Source organism: Myodes glareolus, chromosome 16, assembly GCF_982192425.1.
Source record: "Myodes glareolus chromosome 16, mMyoGla1.1, whole genome shotgun sequence".
Lineage (NCBI taxonomy): Eukaryota > Metazoa > Chordata > Mammalia > Rodentia > Cricetidae > Myodes > Myodes glareolus.
The window spans coordinates 57630645-57648793 of NC_142041.1; the positions used below are offsets into that span (position 1 = coordinate 57630645).

The following is an 18149-nucleotide window of genomic DNA, read 5'->3' on the forward strand; positions in this document are numbered from 1 at the left end:
CTCATACATGAATAAAGCACACATATACACAGGCTGTTTAAAGAGAGGGAGAAGAGAGAGAGAGAGAGAGAGACAGACAGAGAGAGAGAGAGAGAGAGAGAGAGAGAGAGAGAGAGAGAGTACTGACATGGAGAGGTATAGAAAAGCAAAATCAATCCCATTTGCTCATCAGAATTTGCTGTCTGTGCATTTCCTGCTTCTATAACAGTATCCAAGAAGAAGAAACTTGTAAGAAATTTAATTAGGTTCATGGTTCTACAGAGTAAGTGTGTGTGTCAAGCATAAAGGATGTAAAAGGAAGCCTGGACAACTGTCACTACTCCATATGTACCTGTAAGACCAAGAACTACCCTAAGGAGAAAGGCTTTACTGCGCTCATGAAGGCCAAACCATGCTGTGGGACAATGGTTTTACCCTGTAATGATTTGTTTCTTGTCTGATTGGCCAGTAACCAGGCAGGAAGTATAGGCGGGGTGACCAGACAGGAAGTAGAGGCAGGACAAGGAGAATCCTGGGAAGAGAAAAGATTCAGTATGACACAGAGGAAGCTAGGCACAGAGGAAGCAAAATATGATGGCCTTGTTGAAAAAGGTACCCAGCTACGTGGCTAACATAAACAAGAATAATGGGCTAATATAAGATGTAAGAAAGAGTTAATAAGAAGCCTGAGCTAATAAGCCAATCAGTTTTATAATTAGCGTAGACCTCTGTGTAGTTCTTTGGGATTGAGCAATAGCAGGACAGGGAAAGAAACCTCGGTCAACACCACCACCATACCCAAACACTTCCCATGAGGCCACACTCTTATCTGTGCTATAACTGCAATCATATATCAAATGGGGCCAACCAGATTCAAACCATATCACTTATTATGAGTATCTAGAAGAATGCTTCATTAAAGCACACCAACTGGGCTTTATTGTACATGATTTCATCATGCCTTTAACATAAAAAAACTCAGAACCTGATTTCTGTCTCTGCTTAAGACCTTGTGAACCACTATGTGGGAATTGAATTGTGTTCTCTGCAAGACCAACACTTGCTCTTAATTGCTAAGCTATCTTTACTGTCTCCACCAGCGTCTTTACACTCCCTATTTCTCTAACTTATTTATTTTTCATCTTTCTATACACTCATGAATCAGATTTTTTGATAGCAGCAATAGCTGCCGCTCCTGGAGACTCCTTCATTTGGTTTTTGTAGATGACACACACAGCAGTGAGATTGTCTCATATTCATGGAATCTCAGCTTTTTCTTAGGTTCCTCAATGTCTTCTGCCTCCTAGGAACAAAACTGTCTGAGGGTGAGTGCTGAGATATGAGGCAGTATCTGTTTCCGAAGGGGAGAATTTGATGATTATTTTGGCTACAATAGAATTCATATTGTTTTCTGCAGAGCGCAAAGTCATTGTACCATTTTATATTTAAACTTTAAATTCATTCTGGACCCTGGAAGTTCATTAATTCACCTAAAATGTACCTTTAACCTTTTGTGCTAGTGTTGTTGTGGTTCATTTTATTTCAGCTGAAAATGGGCTGGCATTTTATGGAGATGCGTATTTGAGAAATGGGATTCATGTTGCTTGTTCCTGGATAGGTAGACTGGAGCAAATGTGCATGCTGTCCTGGGCATAGAGCCTGGTTCCCCAGGGTGCGCACTGAGTGGAATTGCATCGCCCGAGTCCTTGGCACATCATCTTTTGTTTGTTTAGACATTCTTGCTTTTCTCCTTGATTTTTAACATATTCAGTGTCATGTAACATTGCTATCACTTTCCATTTCCTAACAAAGAATGAAAACTGAAGACAGTGTCATTGCAAAAATATAAGCAAAATCCCATAAGAATTGATAGTTTCCTGACAAAATAAGAAATATATGTATAGTCTGATATCTGTAGACATTCTTCAAGTGGATCTTGACTGACTTGGTAAATATGACTGACTTAGTAAATATGCCATAAATTAAGGAATTTGAGATGGAGATTGCTTATAAACATCTCACATATTAAAAATCAATATTAAAGCCTAACATTTAAGTGTGAAAATGAATGAGATGGAATTCTACTGAATAAGAGTGGAAATCAGGGATTGTCAGACCACAAAAGCATCGCAATTTTGAATTTCATAGGGTCTGTGTTACCAGCCGCTAAGAGTAGTTAGTTTGTGATTGATTAGCTGGATTTGAAAATCATAAAAGACAATGTGTTCATTTAGAACGATCTAAGAATTATCCTTGTCTCTGTCATCCAAGCCATATCTTTTCTCATACTTGCACACCGAGGAGTTGAAATTCATTATCAAAACAGCTGTTGATGTGGCCAAATCCAAAGCAAAGGGAAATGAAGTCCTTGGAATATTGGTAGCCAGGATTTCAGTGTTTCAAATACCGTAGAGGGTCAAGCTCATATTCTGTTCTACTTGCTAGTTTTTACCTGGGATAAGCTATTTGTTTGCTGAGTGTCTCCATTTCTTCATCTGGAAAAGATGAGGAAAGCGAAAACACCTATTTCTTGGCATTGTCTCCAGGATTAAATGCATTGGTTCAGTGGAGAAAATGTGGTGACTGTGTTCAGTTCTTGATAGATATGGCGTTTGTACCTCGTCAGGCAGAAACGCAGGAAGCTCTTTATGTTCACTCCCCTTGAATGACAAGAGTGCTCATAGGTGCTGTGTTCTTTGGGAAGGTACTCTGTCTCTGTTTGTTGCAAAGTAGTAAGGTAAAAATTATCAAGGAAAGGGCAGGCTATATTTCAGGGCTCAAGAGTCTCAGTTCAAGAAACCTGAAGAGAATGTCTCTGTTTTCTGGCCTCTGTACTGAGTCAATTTCAAGAGGTCACATTGCCCATGCTCCGAGCTGGGTCAATTGGACTTCACCACTGTTCTCTGTCTCTCATTGAAAATCATTTGTTTAAGGAGCTGTGCAAGGTGTCTTACAAATGGAGTTAGACAAGGGCTTTAGCACATTCTATAAATTGAACTCTGTATTCTTGTAAATTATGCTGACAGGCACTCCTAGAGCACAATGAGGTCAATCCAGCCTCACTAAAAATGGTCTTCTGAGCTGTACACAAGCCAAAAACAGAGAAAGGACCCCAGAGATACCAAATTAATGGGGACAGGAAAAGCTTGTTAAATTCCACCCAACACCAGCCTTAAATTTCAATCAATCTTTTAAAAATCTTTATTTTTAGTTTTTAAAATTATATTTATGTGTGTCTGTCAGAAGGACCAGGTAACTCTGGAGCTAGAGTTACAAGTATTTGCCAACAGTCTGGCATTGATGCTAGGAATCAGACACTTTTGTGGAAGAACAGCAAGGTCTCCTAACAGCTGGGCCATTTCTCCAGCTACCTAATCAACCATAAAAAGAATTAATGATTAAAGTTTTTAAGATGTAGAGTCACAGGGTTCTAAAGGTAAGCTTACAAAGAACATACTTTTTTGAAAATATATTTCATTTTGTAAGTATAAGAAGGTTATTAAAATTATTAAAACATAATTCGTGATTTTAATAGTTTGCAGTTTTAGAGGACATAATATGGACGCAAAGAAGTAAATGAGACAAAGCAGACTATAGGGACCATGAGTCAGAGGCACCGTTTCGTCTAACACTCCCTGATGAACGGAACCAACCTGCTAAAATTTAACTCATTCATTCTCCTTATGGAGTGCCGCATCCTTAGATGGAGCCTTCGCCACAGGGCATGCTAATATTGATAAGCTCAACTATTGATTAATTTCTACACTACAGAGTATAAAATGAAAATACACTCCACTTGAGAACCAGAAGGTCTGAATTAAAACACAGACCAACCAATTTTACAGTAGGTGGCTTGGACAAGCAACTGTCATCTCCCAACTTTATTCCAAAAACCAGTGTCATTATTATTTCCCTCTCCAATCTCATTTCACTACAGTTAATCCACAGATCGGCTCTTATGCATGTCTTAATAAAAATCTCATCTCTTCATCCCAAACCCTAGGCTTCACGCTAGCTGTCATAATTTATTATGGAATGGGGAACCCAAAGAGTCAGTTCCCATCACTCAAAAGATATGTCACTCCTGAGCAAGACATTTAAGTCTTTGGTGGGCTGAATGCTGATTATTATTATCCTCACGCTTAGAGTATCAGCATGTATCTTCTTTAATGTATAACCCTTTGCCAGCCCAAACTTTGTCTTTTCCTTGATGTAATTCTCCTGGGCTTGATGAAGGCTTATTCATTATATTAATTATTTGATTTTAAGGAAGATATTCATCATCTCTCTTAGAAAAAGTAGGTGCACTTTAGAGAGGAAAGTCCTTATCTTGAGGAACAATGTGGAATTTAAAATACTTGGTCTGGGTTATCTCACTCAATATGATGTTTTCTAAATCCATCCATTTGCCCACAGATTTCAAGATGTCATTAATTTTTTTTTCTGCTGTGTAGAACTCTATTGTGTAAATGTACCACATTTTTCTTATCCATTCTTCAATCAAGGGGCATTTCGGTTATTTCCGGTTCTGACTATGACAAACAATGCAGCTATGAACATAGTTAAGCACATGTCCTTGTGGTATGATTGAGCATCATTTTGGGTATATACCTAAAAGTGGTATTGTTGGGTCTTGAGGTAGGTTGTTTCCTAATTTTCTGAAAAATTACCATACTGATATCCAAAGAGGCTGTGCCCAGAAAGACAAACATCATATGTACTCACTCATAAGTTGGTTTTAGACATAAGGCAAGAAATATCAGCCCACAAATCACAATTCCAGAGAACCTAGACAACAATGAGGACCCTAAGAAAGACATACATGGATCTAATCTACATGGAAAGTAGAAAAAGACAAGATCTCCTGAGTAAATTGGGAGCATGGGGACCATGGGAGAGGGTACAAGTCCTGGGAGAAGAGAGAAAGAGAGGGGAGAGAAGGAAAATGAATAGCTCAATAAAAACATTGAAAAAAAATACCTTGAAATTTAGGTGTCTCACAGGCCTTCTTTCCAACTCCACAACGTATACCATAGAAATATTGATATTCACATTATATATTCAATATATCCTTAGCCTACTATAAAGGAAATAAGTAAGTATAATTTTGTACTGTAACAGAGCATATTTGACAGCCCTTAACACTTCACTGCTGTTTGCTCCTGCCGGCACCTAACAGGTCATTCCAGGCTGATTGCAAAGGTAACAACTTGGACATCTTTCCGGGCCAAATCATGTGTGCTTCAGGTTATCAGTGGCAACTAATACTCTAGCGCCTCTGGTAGATTTCTTGTATGTGAATTGTTCAAGGCAATTGCTATAATACTTCTGGAAATAATCTGTTCTCATCTTAATCATTGCACGTTGCCAGGATATTTTAAAATAAAGAGAAGTTTGGACACCAGTAAAGACACCAGTCACAGAAATTGGGAACACAGTGGCGGGAGGGGAAGAGAAGAAATCTATAGTGTAATAGTCAGCTTTAAGGAAACCATTGCCTATTACTGCAGAGACAATGAGCAGTTTTAGTATAAATGCTTTGATTTAGCAATACATAATGGTTTGGAACCAGGGAAATTGTCTTTGAGGCTTTTTGTTTTATATTGTATTTTTTAAAAATTGCGAACTCTACGGTGAGCCCAGTGATAGCTGTAGATATCCAGTTTGACCATCCCTGCATAATAAGAAGTTATTAAGTAAAAGTGAGGTGCTCAGGAGGTATCTAGAAAAAGCAATGCTACGAGGAAGCTCACCCAGAGCGTCTGAGCCCTAGCTAGAGGCAGAATTGTAGGCGTGGGCAGAGAAGGAAACTTGGAAGCAGAGAACTGGCTAGCTTTGTTTCATCTCCCTTCCAAATGGCCAGGGGTTGCTTCCAGCCTTTGGGCGTATGCACTTCGGGAATTTTCAATCAGTTCTCAGACAGTTGACTTGCTCCAGGCCAGATCAGATACCTTTTTCATCTTCTTCTTTATTATTATTCTTTTAAAGGCAAGCAACTTTGTTTTCGCGTCAAAACGCACCCACTAGCTTTAATTTCTGGCTTTCTCTTTTCCCCAGCTAGTCAAAGCAGACCACGCGCCCAGGAGAGGATCACCCTGGGTGGTGAGGACTATCCTCTTTGGAACTGCAGTTGTAGCTGCCAAGGAGTAGCCAACAAGCACCAGATTTATGTGCACTTTGAAAGAAGCACCTTTACCATTGGCTTTTTGAACGGCGCTGTCGCTAGGGAGCGAGCACCGCCTCGGGGAGCAGCCTGGGTACTGGCTCCTGGCAGCCTGGAGCTGGGCGCACACCGTGGCGCGCTTTGGGCGGTTCCGCGCGCTGCCACCCCTGCGGCCGCTGCTGTCCCCAAGCTGGGCTGCTGGAGGCGCTGCACAGACACTCGCCTCTGGCCACCGGCTCCTGCTGCTGCCGCCCAGAGGACAAACGAGCCTCTGCCCGCGATTTCCCCGCGGTGGCCGCGTTGCGGAAAGCTGAGCCGGTGGGCGCGAGCTGCAGGACGCGATGGAGTTCTTTCCTCGCCTCGGAGTTGCTTGAGTTGGCAGAGCTTCGCTGGGGTTCCCTTCTTCCTGCTCTCTGCTCCCTTCCGGCTCGCCGCTCACCGCTCACCCGGTTGTTGCCCACCGCTGTGCCAGGGAGCCCAGGCTCCAGAGCTCCTGTCCCGGGTCCATTTGGGGGCAAAGGAGGGGCTGTCTCCAGCCAAGGGGCACTGTCTTTTCTCAGCTGACCCATCTATTTCTCTATGGCGTCTCGTCAACAAACCCGAATCCAGGCTTACCTGGAGAAAAACAAGATCGGTCCTCTGTTTGAGGTAAGGAGCCCTGGTGGGGAACAATCCCGCTGTCTTTGGGGGTTGGGGTGCAGAAATAAAATCAGAATCCCCCTAAGTAGAGGTAGGGTGCAGAGCAAATACGCGGGAGAGGCAGCCCTGCCTGGCTAGCTGTTCTGGAACGCGGCCCAGCGGGCACTTGGCCAGTTACCTGGACGCAGACAGGTGAGTTCCAGAGGGTCCACCCTTAGCCTCGCAGGACAACTGGAGCCGTCCGACTGTCCTGCATCTAGTAGCCATATGGTAGGGCTCACACAGAGTGAGACAGGGAATTCAGAGGTACATCTTCAGACTAACACACACACACACACACACACACACACACACACACACACACACCTGGAATTCACACTATCTTGAATGTTAAATTTTTTCTTATAAATATGGGCAGAATAGGGCCTGAAAAGGTGGAAGAAGTGCGCAGTGGAGAAAGAATATGTTGAACTAGAGGGAAGCTGGCCCATTGGGAACCTGATACTGATCTGTGCTTGAAACTAGAGCCCTTTGCCTAGCTGCCCCTACCTGTGTTCAAAGGAGGCAGCGAGGGGGAGGGAAGGGTTTGGGGAAAGCATGCCTGTTTTCTGGGGATACTATCTTGAGCTGTTTTCTTTCGCCTTCAAATAATTGGTGACAAAACCACAGCGGAGGAAAAAGAGCGGGAGGAGGAGGGAAACTGTGACCTGGGGGCAGAAAGCAGGGTACTCACTGCCACCCCCCCCCCCGCCACCCCCCCTCCTCCCGCGCAGGTTGCTTGCTCAGTGCTGGAGGTTGGGGGTGGGGTAAGGTATTCAGGTGGCAAGGTTCATCAGGGAGGGAAGCCCCCGGTTCCTTACTCTCACTGTCCACTATGCTAGATGAGCACCTGCTAGAGGGGGGCTAGAGAAGGGACCGACTGACCTCCTCCTCCAACACACACACACCTGAAAAACAGCTGCAGATCTCTTAGCTTGAAGAGTTGGGGAGAAAGGGGAAAAGGGGTTATTTTTGGTATTGAGAATAGAGGTGCTTCTTGCAGACCAGGGCAACAGAGAGCTGCAGAGAGAGAGAGATAGAGATAGAGAGAGAGAGAGAGAGAGAGAGAGAGAGAGAGAGAGAGAGATAATGATGCGAATTAATGGCCCTGTTTGAAAGGACTCATGGTGTGTGTGTGTGTGTGTGTGTGTGTGTGTGTGTGTGTGTGTGTCTTTTTCCCTGGGAAGGACAGCTTTCAAATAACTAAGCTTTGCGAAATCCGAAAGTTTTCCTGCCCTACCTTAAGTTAATGTGGTAATATCTAGAAAAGTTGTAGCATTGTTTCTACAAAAACTCCTTTAACAGGGCCACAAAGTCTTGCGGCTCTATTAATATTCTGTTGGTTTCAAAATGTTAACAAAGGAAATCTTGCTTCTGCTAAATTGGTACCCTACAGTCGTGTGAGCCCCTAGAACCCTTTCTTTATGCTTAGTATAATGTTTATGAATACACACGACCTCACATCAGTAAAACACAGAAAGGTAGAAGCAGAATAATAAATAGTATATAAAGTACGTCAAAATAATCACACAAATTCACTTAGACTGTATTTGTCGACTGGCTACCTGGAATATAAAACTCAATTAGCCATGGAAAAATAAGTGAATTTCTTTAAGAGACAGTCCTCTCACTTATTTCAACACTCCCATCCTTCTTCCCAAGTGATGATAACGGAATTAACTTTCTATGTAATTAGGAAATAAGCGCAGTTTGATATTTACGAGGTGTCTCCTCCCCTTTAATGCTCAGCAACTAATTCCCCACGGAAGAGTTTTAAGTGACAGAGGAAATTGTTTCACAAAAGCTTTCTCTCTCCTCACCCAAACCCAACAAAATTCTAAGCCTTCTCTTGTACTGCACGCACATTACATAATCCCCATTAGCTTGGATCGAAGTGATGAGTAGATAATTTTTAAGGATTAATGAGCACTTTCCATCACTGAAGGGAGAAAAGAAGCACGGGAAGTTCTCTGCTAAGGGCAGGGTGGGGCAGATGCTCAGGCAGCCACGGTGATAGAGTTTGGCTCTGAGAGCAGATCAGATCAGAGTCAGCATAGAAGTCAGATGTGGTGGTCCACAGTGGTCATACAGGCACTTGTGGGGCTTCAGAGAGATGATCACCACAGTTACTCGGTGAGTCTGAGCTACACAATGAATTCAAAGGTGGAGAGCAATACCTGTCACAAATACAGCAAACCCCCCAAGTGACCAAACCTAACGGGAACAAAGAAACAACCAACCAAAAACTCAGAGTACAGAAATACCATCTATGCGATGGATGCTGACGATCTCAAACTCCCGTGACTCGGTGATTCTCAGAACTGACTTGGAAGCCTCAGTAAAGACTCCCTGAGATGCGGACCATCAAGAATAGTACAATTCTTTGCTATAATTCTTGGACCACATTTTGAGAAATAATAATGCAAACTTAAAATTTTCTTTGACAAACCACTAATCAAAACAGGCAACTCCCATACTTATCACCTACAATGTTGTCTGGAGGCCCAAGGACTGACACAGAGTTCCTCAGTTGTCAAAACACACAGTATCTGGAAAATGTGTCCCACTGTGGGCTTTGTATGTGAGGAATGTTTGGAGAAAGCTATGTACAGTGAAACACTTTAAAGGGAGTTTATCAAAGTTATTTAAAGAATATCAAATAGGAATGATAACCTCCTCCTAAATAAGAAAATGATTGGATTTTCTGGATTTTTTTAAGACTGTGTAGTCACGGCTGCCCTGGCTAGAACTTCATTTGTAGACCAGGTTGGTCTCCCAGAGGTCCACCTGCCTCCACCTCCCAACTGCTGGAAATAAAAGCGTGCCTCGCTATTCCAGGATTGAATTTTTTTAAACTTTATAATTCAATTTCTGTACTTAGCTTATCTCTTAATATTGGCTTTATCACTACTAATTTGTTATGTGTGATGATTAAAAAAATGTTGTATTCACCACCTCCAAAATAAATTGAAGCTCACTTTAATTTGAAGTGATCTTGGAACATACATTTAAACTGCCTTTAAATATAACCTAAAACAGTTTGAAGCACTGCAAACCATGTCTTAAAAATCATTGCATAAGAGCCCCACGTGATGATATTTTAAAAGATTATGAACACATGCAAGATAAAATGACTTGCATTCCTCAAACTCTGAAAGCCATGTAGAATGTAATAGTTTCCGTTCCCTCTGGCTTTTTAAAGGCAGGCAAGCAGTGTGTCACCTGGGCATCTGGTTGGTAAAGAGTGCTTCACAGAGCTGTTATGCCATAGAACTGTGACTTTGCTCACTTTAAAATTTACATCTAAGTTCTTATTTAACTGGCAAGGTATAAAAGGGTTCATGTCCCACAAAAGTGAAGTCGTTTTGTAACATACATAAATGTGTGGTGTGAAGACAGTTGTATCAAACAAACCCCAAGGCCAGCAAGCTAATATCTTTTTAAAAGTCAGTACTTAAAAACTCTGCACCTGAATTGTTTGACATTTACCTGCTTAGGGAATTAAACTGGTCCCTTTTGTCTTTGGTAGTAACCATTTAAATTGGCTCCCGAGAGACTTTGTGATGTGGAGCATCAACATCCCTCATTTTTCACAAAAGAACAATGTTTTTTTTTTTTTTTAGTTTCCCCCTTTTATTAAGTATACAGTAATTATTTACTGGTTACGGGTTGGAAAGATACTCAAGGTAGCCAAGCATATTGGTTCTGCTTTCACCTGAGAGAATGACATCCTGAACCAGTTCAAAAAAGAATAGCAAGGGTACGCATGTGTTTTCACGGAGATTTCAAGTCTATGTGTGCTGACTGTGCCGTCAACCAAACTCAGTGTACTTCTTTGAATGTGGTCTAACTTTCTCCAAGTAGACTGGAGTCACTTTCTCATCATGCTTACAGCTCAGTATCCTGCTACTCATATGGTCTAAATTTGTATGAACTGATTTGCTGCACACATGGCGAGTTGGACTCACAACCAGATCTTGGGCATCCCCAGACCCATCTTTGTACATTATGCTGTAGTATTGCTTGCTCATCTCTGGTGCCTACACTTACAGAAGCTCAAACTTCAGTCTGCTTTCCAAGCTCATGACTTTTCTTTGTTAATATCCTTTATAGTCTGAAAAGCATACCCTGCTCTTATTAGGAAGCTGTCCTGTCTGTGGAGATGTATGGATGGTTGTTGTGAGAGCCCGCTTGTTTGTTCCCGGTCGCTCAGCCCCGAAATAATCACCCAGACACCATTTTATTTGCAATACGTTTGGCCAATAGCTTAAGCGTATTTCTAGCTAACTCATATCTTAAATTAACCCATCTCCATTAATCTGTGTATTGCCACGTGGCTGTGGTTTACTGGATAAAGTTTCGGCATCTGTCTCTGGCAGGGTTACATGGTTTCTCCCCGACTCCTCCTTCTTTCTCCCATCATTCAGTTTAGTTTGCTCCACCTAACTCTGTTCTGCCCTGTTCTGCTATAGCTCAAAGCAGTTTCTTTATTAAACAATGGTATTCATAGCATGCAGAGGGGAATCCCATATCACTTGGTGATGGCCGTGGTTAGCACATGACTGTAAAGAGTACAGAAGAATATGTCACCCCTTGCTAAACTCAAGAGGTGGTCTCCATGCCCATATAATTCTGGAAGATTAATGTAAAAATGTAATTTTTAGTAAAATGCTTCCGGGGGAGAAGTCATAAAAATACCAGCATGATACTTAGAAAGTCTTCAAGTTAATGATAAGCCAGTATGTTTTTGGAAAAACTCTTGTCAGAGATTTCCTCCCAGTTCATGAAGTGATAAAGGTTTTTCTTATTTTCCTCCAAGTTTGTGAATTGATAAAGATTTTTCTTGTTTCTAAATTTATATTAATCTTTATAATCCTGGAACAGTTAGATAACCATACATAAGATAAGATGATCATTTGAATAAAGTTTTCAAAGCTGAAGTTAATACATTTGTATTGATTTATCTTAAAACAATCATTAAATGCATTTGACATGCTTTAGGTTATTAGTACATTTATTTTTCATTTCTACCTTGTTGTGTTCTTCTTTTCAATTAGTTTATAGGGAAATAAAATTACTCCATAAAGAAGTAGTGCTAGGGATGTAGCCGAGTGGGAAAGTACTTACCTTTTATACACAAGATCTGCAGTCAATCCTGAGCACTCCTGGCCCCAGGAAAAGAAGATAAAAAAAATAAGCATTCAAAGACATTATCAACATATTTAAAGAGGCAAGTAATAACTCAGTGTTTGAAATTCTCTTATTATTTTCTAAAACAGTCTTTTATTTTATTTTACATACCAATCCCAGACTGTGATCAATGGAAATATGGGATTTTGAAAACAATATGGCCCTCTTTTTTTCCTTAATATTTAAATTAAGCACCCATCAGGCAGAATCATGCAAAAAGCACAGCTAAATTGGGCAGGTGACCTTGAGGATATGTGGACCTGATTCAGGAGCTGAGCGGAGCAATCACTTGGCAGGACCAGATGATTTTTTTATATGGAGGGGGATAATACAGGTATTAAGAAAAGAATCACATTTATTGAAAATCATGAAAGTCATTTTTCCTCCCAGATGAAGATATAAATCACAGATTAAAAGTGGAGAAAGCTTGAATGTTAGAATGGAACAGCAGGTACTGTGTAATCTTAGGACTTTCAGTAAGATTTGGAGATTTTACTTATGCTAAGGTGTTTGTACTACATTTTTTACCCTTCCTCTGTTTACTGTGAGAAACTGGAAATGCAACACCCAAGTAGCAGTGAACACAGGTGGTACCCAGATTGTGGTGTCTAAATATCCTTCCTAACCAGAAAAACTAGATGAGCTGGAGAGAAGGCTCAAATGGCTAAGAGCACGGGTTGCTCTTCCAGACGTCCTAGGTTCAGTTCCCAGAACACACATGGCAGCTCACAACTGTCTGTACCTCTAGTTCTAGAGGATCTGACACCTTCACACAGACATAAATGCAGGCAAAACATCAATGCCTATGAAATAAAAATAAATAAAAGATAAAACAAGAACCAGGTATTCCTGAAGGAATGGTTGATCCCAGGTTTGTACAAGATGAGTGAACACAGGGTATCTTACACCACACAACTGCAAAAAGAATGATGAGCACAGTACCATCTGTAGCTTCAATTCCAGAGGATCTAATGTCCTCTTTTGGCCTCTATAGACAGCAGGCACACATGTGGTGCATGTATATAAACATCCATAAAATACACATTAAAAAAACTTTAATACATGTCATGTTTATTAGTATATGTTCATTGTACAAAGTGATGTTCCTGATGATATTTTCATATCACTCTGATGTGTTCTTCGGCCATATTCACCCCATTACCCTCTTACACCTCTTTCTGCTACTTCACCTTCATTACTATTCTGTTGCAGTCTGCACTCCCTTTCTCCTTTGCTCTCCCCTCCAAACCTAGATCCAACTATGTTGAGTATGGCAGCTTAGCTTCTCATAGCCATAATTATAAAACATTGTAATAGAAATAGATAAAAGTGTACCTATATAATATTGTATTACTAAACAGAATATGGATTTTTGATGTACACAACAATACACACAAATCCCCCAAATAATTATATGAATGGAAAAGTTAAAAGTTTATTTAATATGTGAGTCTATTCATGTAATAGTGGCAAAGTCATAAAAACAGGAAACAGACTTTCGCTTTTCAGGTGTTGAGAGTTATAGAGATGAATGAGCAAAGCGAGTGGGGCTCTAAGTTAGCAACACGGGGATTCTTTTTTTTTCCCCCTGTTAGACTTGTTTATTCAAGTATCCGAAAACACTCTTTCCACTTCCTCCCCTCCTCCCAATACCCTCCAGCTCCCCCCACTCCCCCCACTCCCTCTCCTCCTCCCTCACCATTCCCAAGAGCAGTCAGGGTTTCCTGTCCTGTGGGGAATCCAAGTTCCTCCCCCCTCCCTCCAGGTCCAGAAAGGTGAGCATCCAAACAGGCCAGGATCCCAAAAAGCCAGTCCATGCAGACGAAACAAGACCCAGTGTCATTGTCGATGGCTTCTCAGTCTTCATTTGAACCTTGGGGGCTCAGTCAGCCCCCATTCAACCACATTCAGAGAGTCCGGTTTGCTCTCATGCTCGTTCAGTCCCAGTCCAGTTGGCCTTGGTGAGCTCTCATTCGATCAGTCCCCTTGTATCAGTGGGTGAACGCACCCTTCGCAGTCCTGACTTCCAGTGCTCCAATGTGGGTCTCCATCTCTATCTCCATCCATCGTCAGATGAAGGCTCTCTCTGATTTTGCTTTCCTTGCTCACGATCTCCCTCCCTCTGCTTCTCATTTGGGCCTAGGGAGTTAAGTCCAGTGTTCCAATATGTGTCTCTGTCTCTATCTCCATCCATCACCAGCTGAAGGTTCTCTCTGGATAGAACTTCTCAGTCAACATGGGGGTTCTTATGGTGGTGGCAATGATCTCTGCATTTGGAATGAGCAAGTGTCAATATGCTGGTGTCGGCGTTATTCTGTATTTTACATGATATTCCCACTAGGGAACATGGAAATAAGACATTTTCTTGTACAGTTTATTGCAATTACATACGCATCTACAATTACTTCAAATTAAATTTTAATGAAGTAGTCCCCAGTCTATGTATGGTTGAGTTTCAGGCACTGTGACAAAATCACTGAGAACACCATCTTAAAGGAGGAAGGTTGATTTTGACTCATGATGTCCGGCCATGGCCACTTGGCCATTTTCTCTCAGGCCTGTGGTGGGAGGCATGTCCAGGAGGGAACCTGCTCCCCTCGTGGAAGCTGAAAAGGAAGAAAAAAGCCAAGGAGTGGGGCAGTGACTCAGTATCAACGCATGACCAGGGACATGTCTCGGAAGGTGAACTTCCTTCATCTTGGTTCACGAACCTAAAATGTCTGCGACTTCTCTACAGCACCAACACTTGGGGAGCAAAACTTCAACACCTGTGTTTTGGGGGGCCACATTTAGGTTCTAAACCATAACATCGTCTCACATACCATCTCTTAAAAGGCTGTTGGTTCCATAATAGAACAATTAAAGCAAATTACAGAATTGGCTAAACTGTTCAAAATGTAGAGACTGACAAGATAAACACAAAGTTTTTAGGCCCTTGTTATATACAACAAAATTGTCAATAAAACCTTAAATTTAGGAATTAAAAAATTGTACACTTCTCAACAAAGCAAATCTTACTGATCCCCCAGCTAGTCACAAAAATAGTGTATTTAGACGACATGATGCAAATTGCTGAATCAATAATTTTGAAACTGTGTTCTCTTAAATATGAATGTATACTTCAAGTTGATGTGTAAATATAGTTACTCTATTAATATTGGTGGAATTTTTGTACTAGAAAGTTGCTTAAATATATCAAATTAAAGGTGCTTTTTCTGAGATTAGGTTACTTCACTTAAAATAACAGTTTCAGGTCTATCCATTTTTCTGCAAATTTCCAAGTTTCGTTTTCTTATGACTGAATGAAAGTATATTGTATATACGTAGCACATTTTTATGGGTTACTCATCGGCTGATGCACAATCTGGGGTGATTCCATTTCCTTGCTGTTGCGAATAGAACAGCCATGAACATATACGTGCACAGAATTCTGTAGTGGCTTTCAAGTCTTATGGGTATTTGCTGTATATTCTTTTCCACATGTGGGTACTAGCTGTCAAAGCATATACATGTGTATCAGTGAGAGATAGATAGATAGATAGATAGATAGATAGATAGATAGATAGATAGATAGATAGATAGAGAAGCTCATGAAGTTAGAAAGAGGAATATTAAAAGAAAAACAAAGGTGTCAAGGAAATGAGAAAGGACCATAGGACACATGACATCAAAGTTGAAAGGAACTATTAGGGTGGGAGGGTAAGGCAAGAGGGTCAGGGAGATGAAGACGCTTGTGGGGAAAAAGATCAACAACAGACAATTATGCTTAAAATAACATAATGAAGCTTTTATATGCTAATTTAAACAATGAAAGTATGAATCAACAAAAAACTCTTAAAATTATATGAGTAATTATGCATATTAATATAATCCATTGTGATGGTTCAAAACATATACACAGCATGTAATAATCAAATTCAATTTTGTCTTTTATACATCCTTCCTTTACATCTATTCTAATCTCCATAACCACTGTACTACATTCAAATCACCTCTCTTTAGTTTTCACACATAAGAGAGAAGATATAGTGTAAGTCAGCTTTCTTTTGCTGAAGCAAGCCCAAGAAATCTCAAAAAAAAAAAAAAAATTAAAAAGAAAGATTTATTTCTGCTCACAGTTTTTAGAGGTTCAAGTTCACCTTCAGTTTGGCCATATTACTTGGGGTGTGTGAAGAGGTAGTCCTTCAAAATAGGGCTTGCTCACCTCATGGAAGCTAGGGGATGAAAAATAGAGAAGGCTCCAAAGTCCTATTCAACGCCCTCCTCGCTAACACATCCTAGTGGCCTATCTTCATCCTAACTTGCTGTATAGCAAGCTTAATGGTACCACCACTGCCAATAGCAACACAGGCTGAGATAAAGTCCTCTCAACATGGGCTTCCGAGGAGCAGTCAGATTCTAATTACAATATGCTTGTCAAAGAACTCTTCAACTAATGGTTTTCTTTGTAGGAATGTGTTATGCAGAAATCTTTGCGCATATGTAAAAATTTGTAAGACTATGAATTGTATATCATTTGAAATGGTCAGAACTTGTGAATAAACTAATGCCTTTACGAATAATAAAATATTTAGATCAGTTTGAAACCGTGTTTTGAAAAAAAATACAGCTATGAAAATGAATCAAACTGATACTAATATGCAGAGCTCATATACTGACATTTAAAAGTCTCTGTAATTACAGATGAATGAGTCTGAAGTGAAATATGAAAAAGATTTCGTATAGAAATATTTAGAATTTACTTCTTTTTGTATGTATAGACACATTTCAATGAAGTTGGATAGCCATAGGGTGACAGTGATAGAAGCTGGTAAGGGAATTCTCTTCTGCCCTTTCGTGTACATGTGTTAGCTCCCCAATTGTGAGTGTTGTTTTTCAGTGTCTGCGTAAGGACAAACAGATGTGACCACAGACTCTCTGCTGGGTTGCATTGACTGTCAACTTGATAGAATCAACCATCACCTTGGAGATAAACATCTAGGTAGGCCTGTGAGGGATTTTGTGGATTAAGTTAATTGGGTCACAGAGTGTTTCTTTGTACCCTAAAGTATTTGAATGTTCTAAAATATTCATATATTGCATTTATATTCCTCAGTGTAGCTAATTATTAGTATGTGTATGTGTGTGTAGTGTGAGCATGTGTGTGTAGAGGACCGCAACCACATTCGCCATTGCAAGATGGCGCTGACATCTGGTTCCCCCGCTCGGTGAACAGGATAATGCGCATGTGTTGGCAAATTTCCACACTGATCCTCAGCATAGGGCTGTTCCAAACATTCCCACCCCCACCCAATAAGCTTATAAATGGAAGGTAGGGGAGCCCCAGAGGCTTATTTGTTGTAAAATAAAAATAAAAAAAAAAAAACAAAAAAACGAGGAAACACTGCCACTCTATGGCTGACTGGTGTCGGCTTCAGGAAGGCTGAGAGTATCCCCCATCGCTGCTCCTTCGTAACCGTTGTCATCCATCCGCAAAATGGTAGGAGGAACAGAAGCCAAATCTTCAGGCGAGTCCGCGTGTTGTGGGTCACCCCTCACCGTTCGGGTCAGTCTTTCTGGCACCCAGAATGGATTTTCCTGGTCCTGTGGGAACACACAAACAGCTCCCCTGGATCTCAATAGGATGGGATCCGGGCCTTTCCATTCATTAGAAAACACATCTTTCCATATAACCAAATCCTTAGGCCGCTGCGGATCTGAACTATGTCGTGTTGCAGCATTCTGGCCATTATCGTCCAGATTTAAAAAATTTATAGTGAACAGAGCCATGGCAATGGCTACTCTTGGTGTCGGGGGTAATTCCTTCAATATTCCCCCTTTTTGTTTAAGTAGATAAGATTTGAGTGTGCGATGTGCTCGCTCTACAATACCTTGCCCCTGGGGGTTATAAGGCAGGCCTGTAATGTGTGTGACTTGCATCTGTGCACAAAATTGTTTAAACTTTTGAGAAGTATAGGCAGGCCCATTATCCGTCTTTAAAGATGTGGGCTTGCCCCAAGCACTCCATGCCTCAAGACAATGTTGAATGACATAAGAAGTTTTTTCTCCTGTAAGTGGTGTGGCATGAATAACGCCAGAGCATGTGTCAATTGACACATGCACATACTGAAGTTTTCCAAAGGCAGTGATATGAGTCACA

The 18149-nt window shown here is 40.9% G+C and overlaps 1 protein-coding gene across 5 annotated transcripts in view; it reads left to right on the plus strand.

Moving 5' to 3' along the window:
• The first annotated feature begins 6311 nt into the window (after positions 1-6311).
• C16H8orf34 (chromosome 16 C8orf34 homolog) overlaps positions 6312-18149 on the plus strand; it is a 384304-nt gene continuing 372466 nt past the window's right edge. For 2 of the 5 annotated variants that reach the window (XM_087897227.1, XM_048420471.3), the window contains exon 1: positions 6317-6790. In XM_087897227.1, coding sequence (XP_087753353.1) covers positions 6722-6790 — 69 coding nt within the window. In that variant the 5' untranslated portion in view covers positions 6317-6721. Of the gene's footprint in view, positions 6791-18149 lie in introns of all 5 variants that reach the window. The other 3 variants (XM_087897228.1, XM_085677325.2, XM_087897229.1) reach the window with 3 other exon arrangements.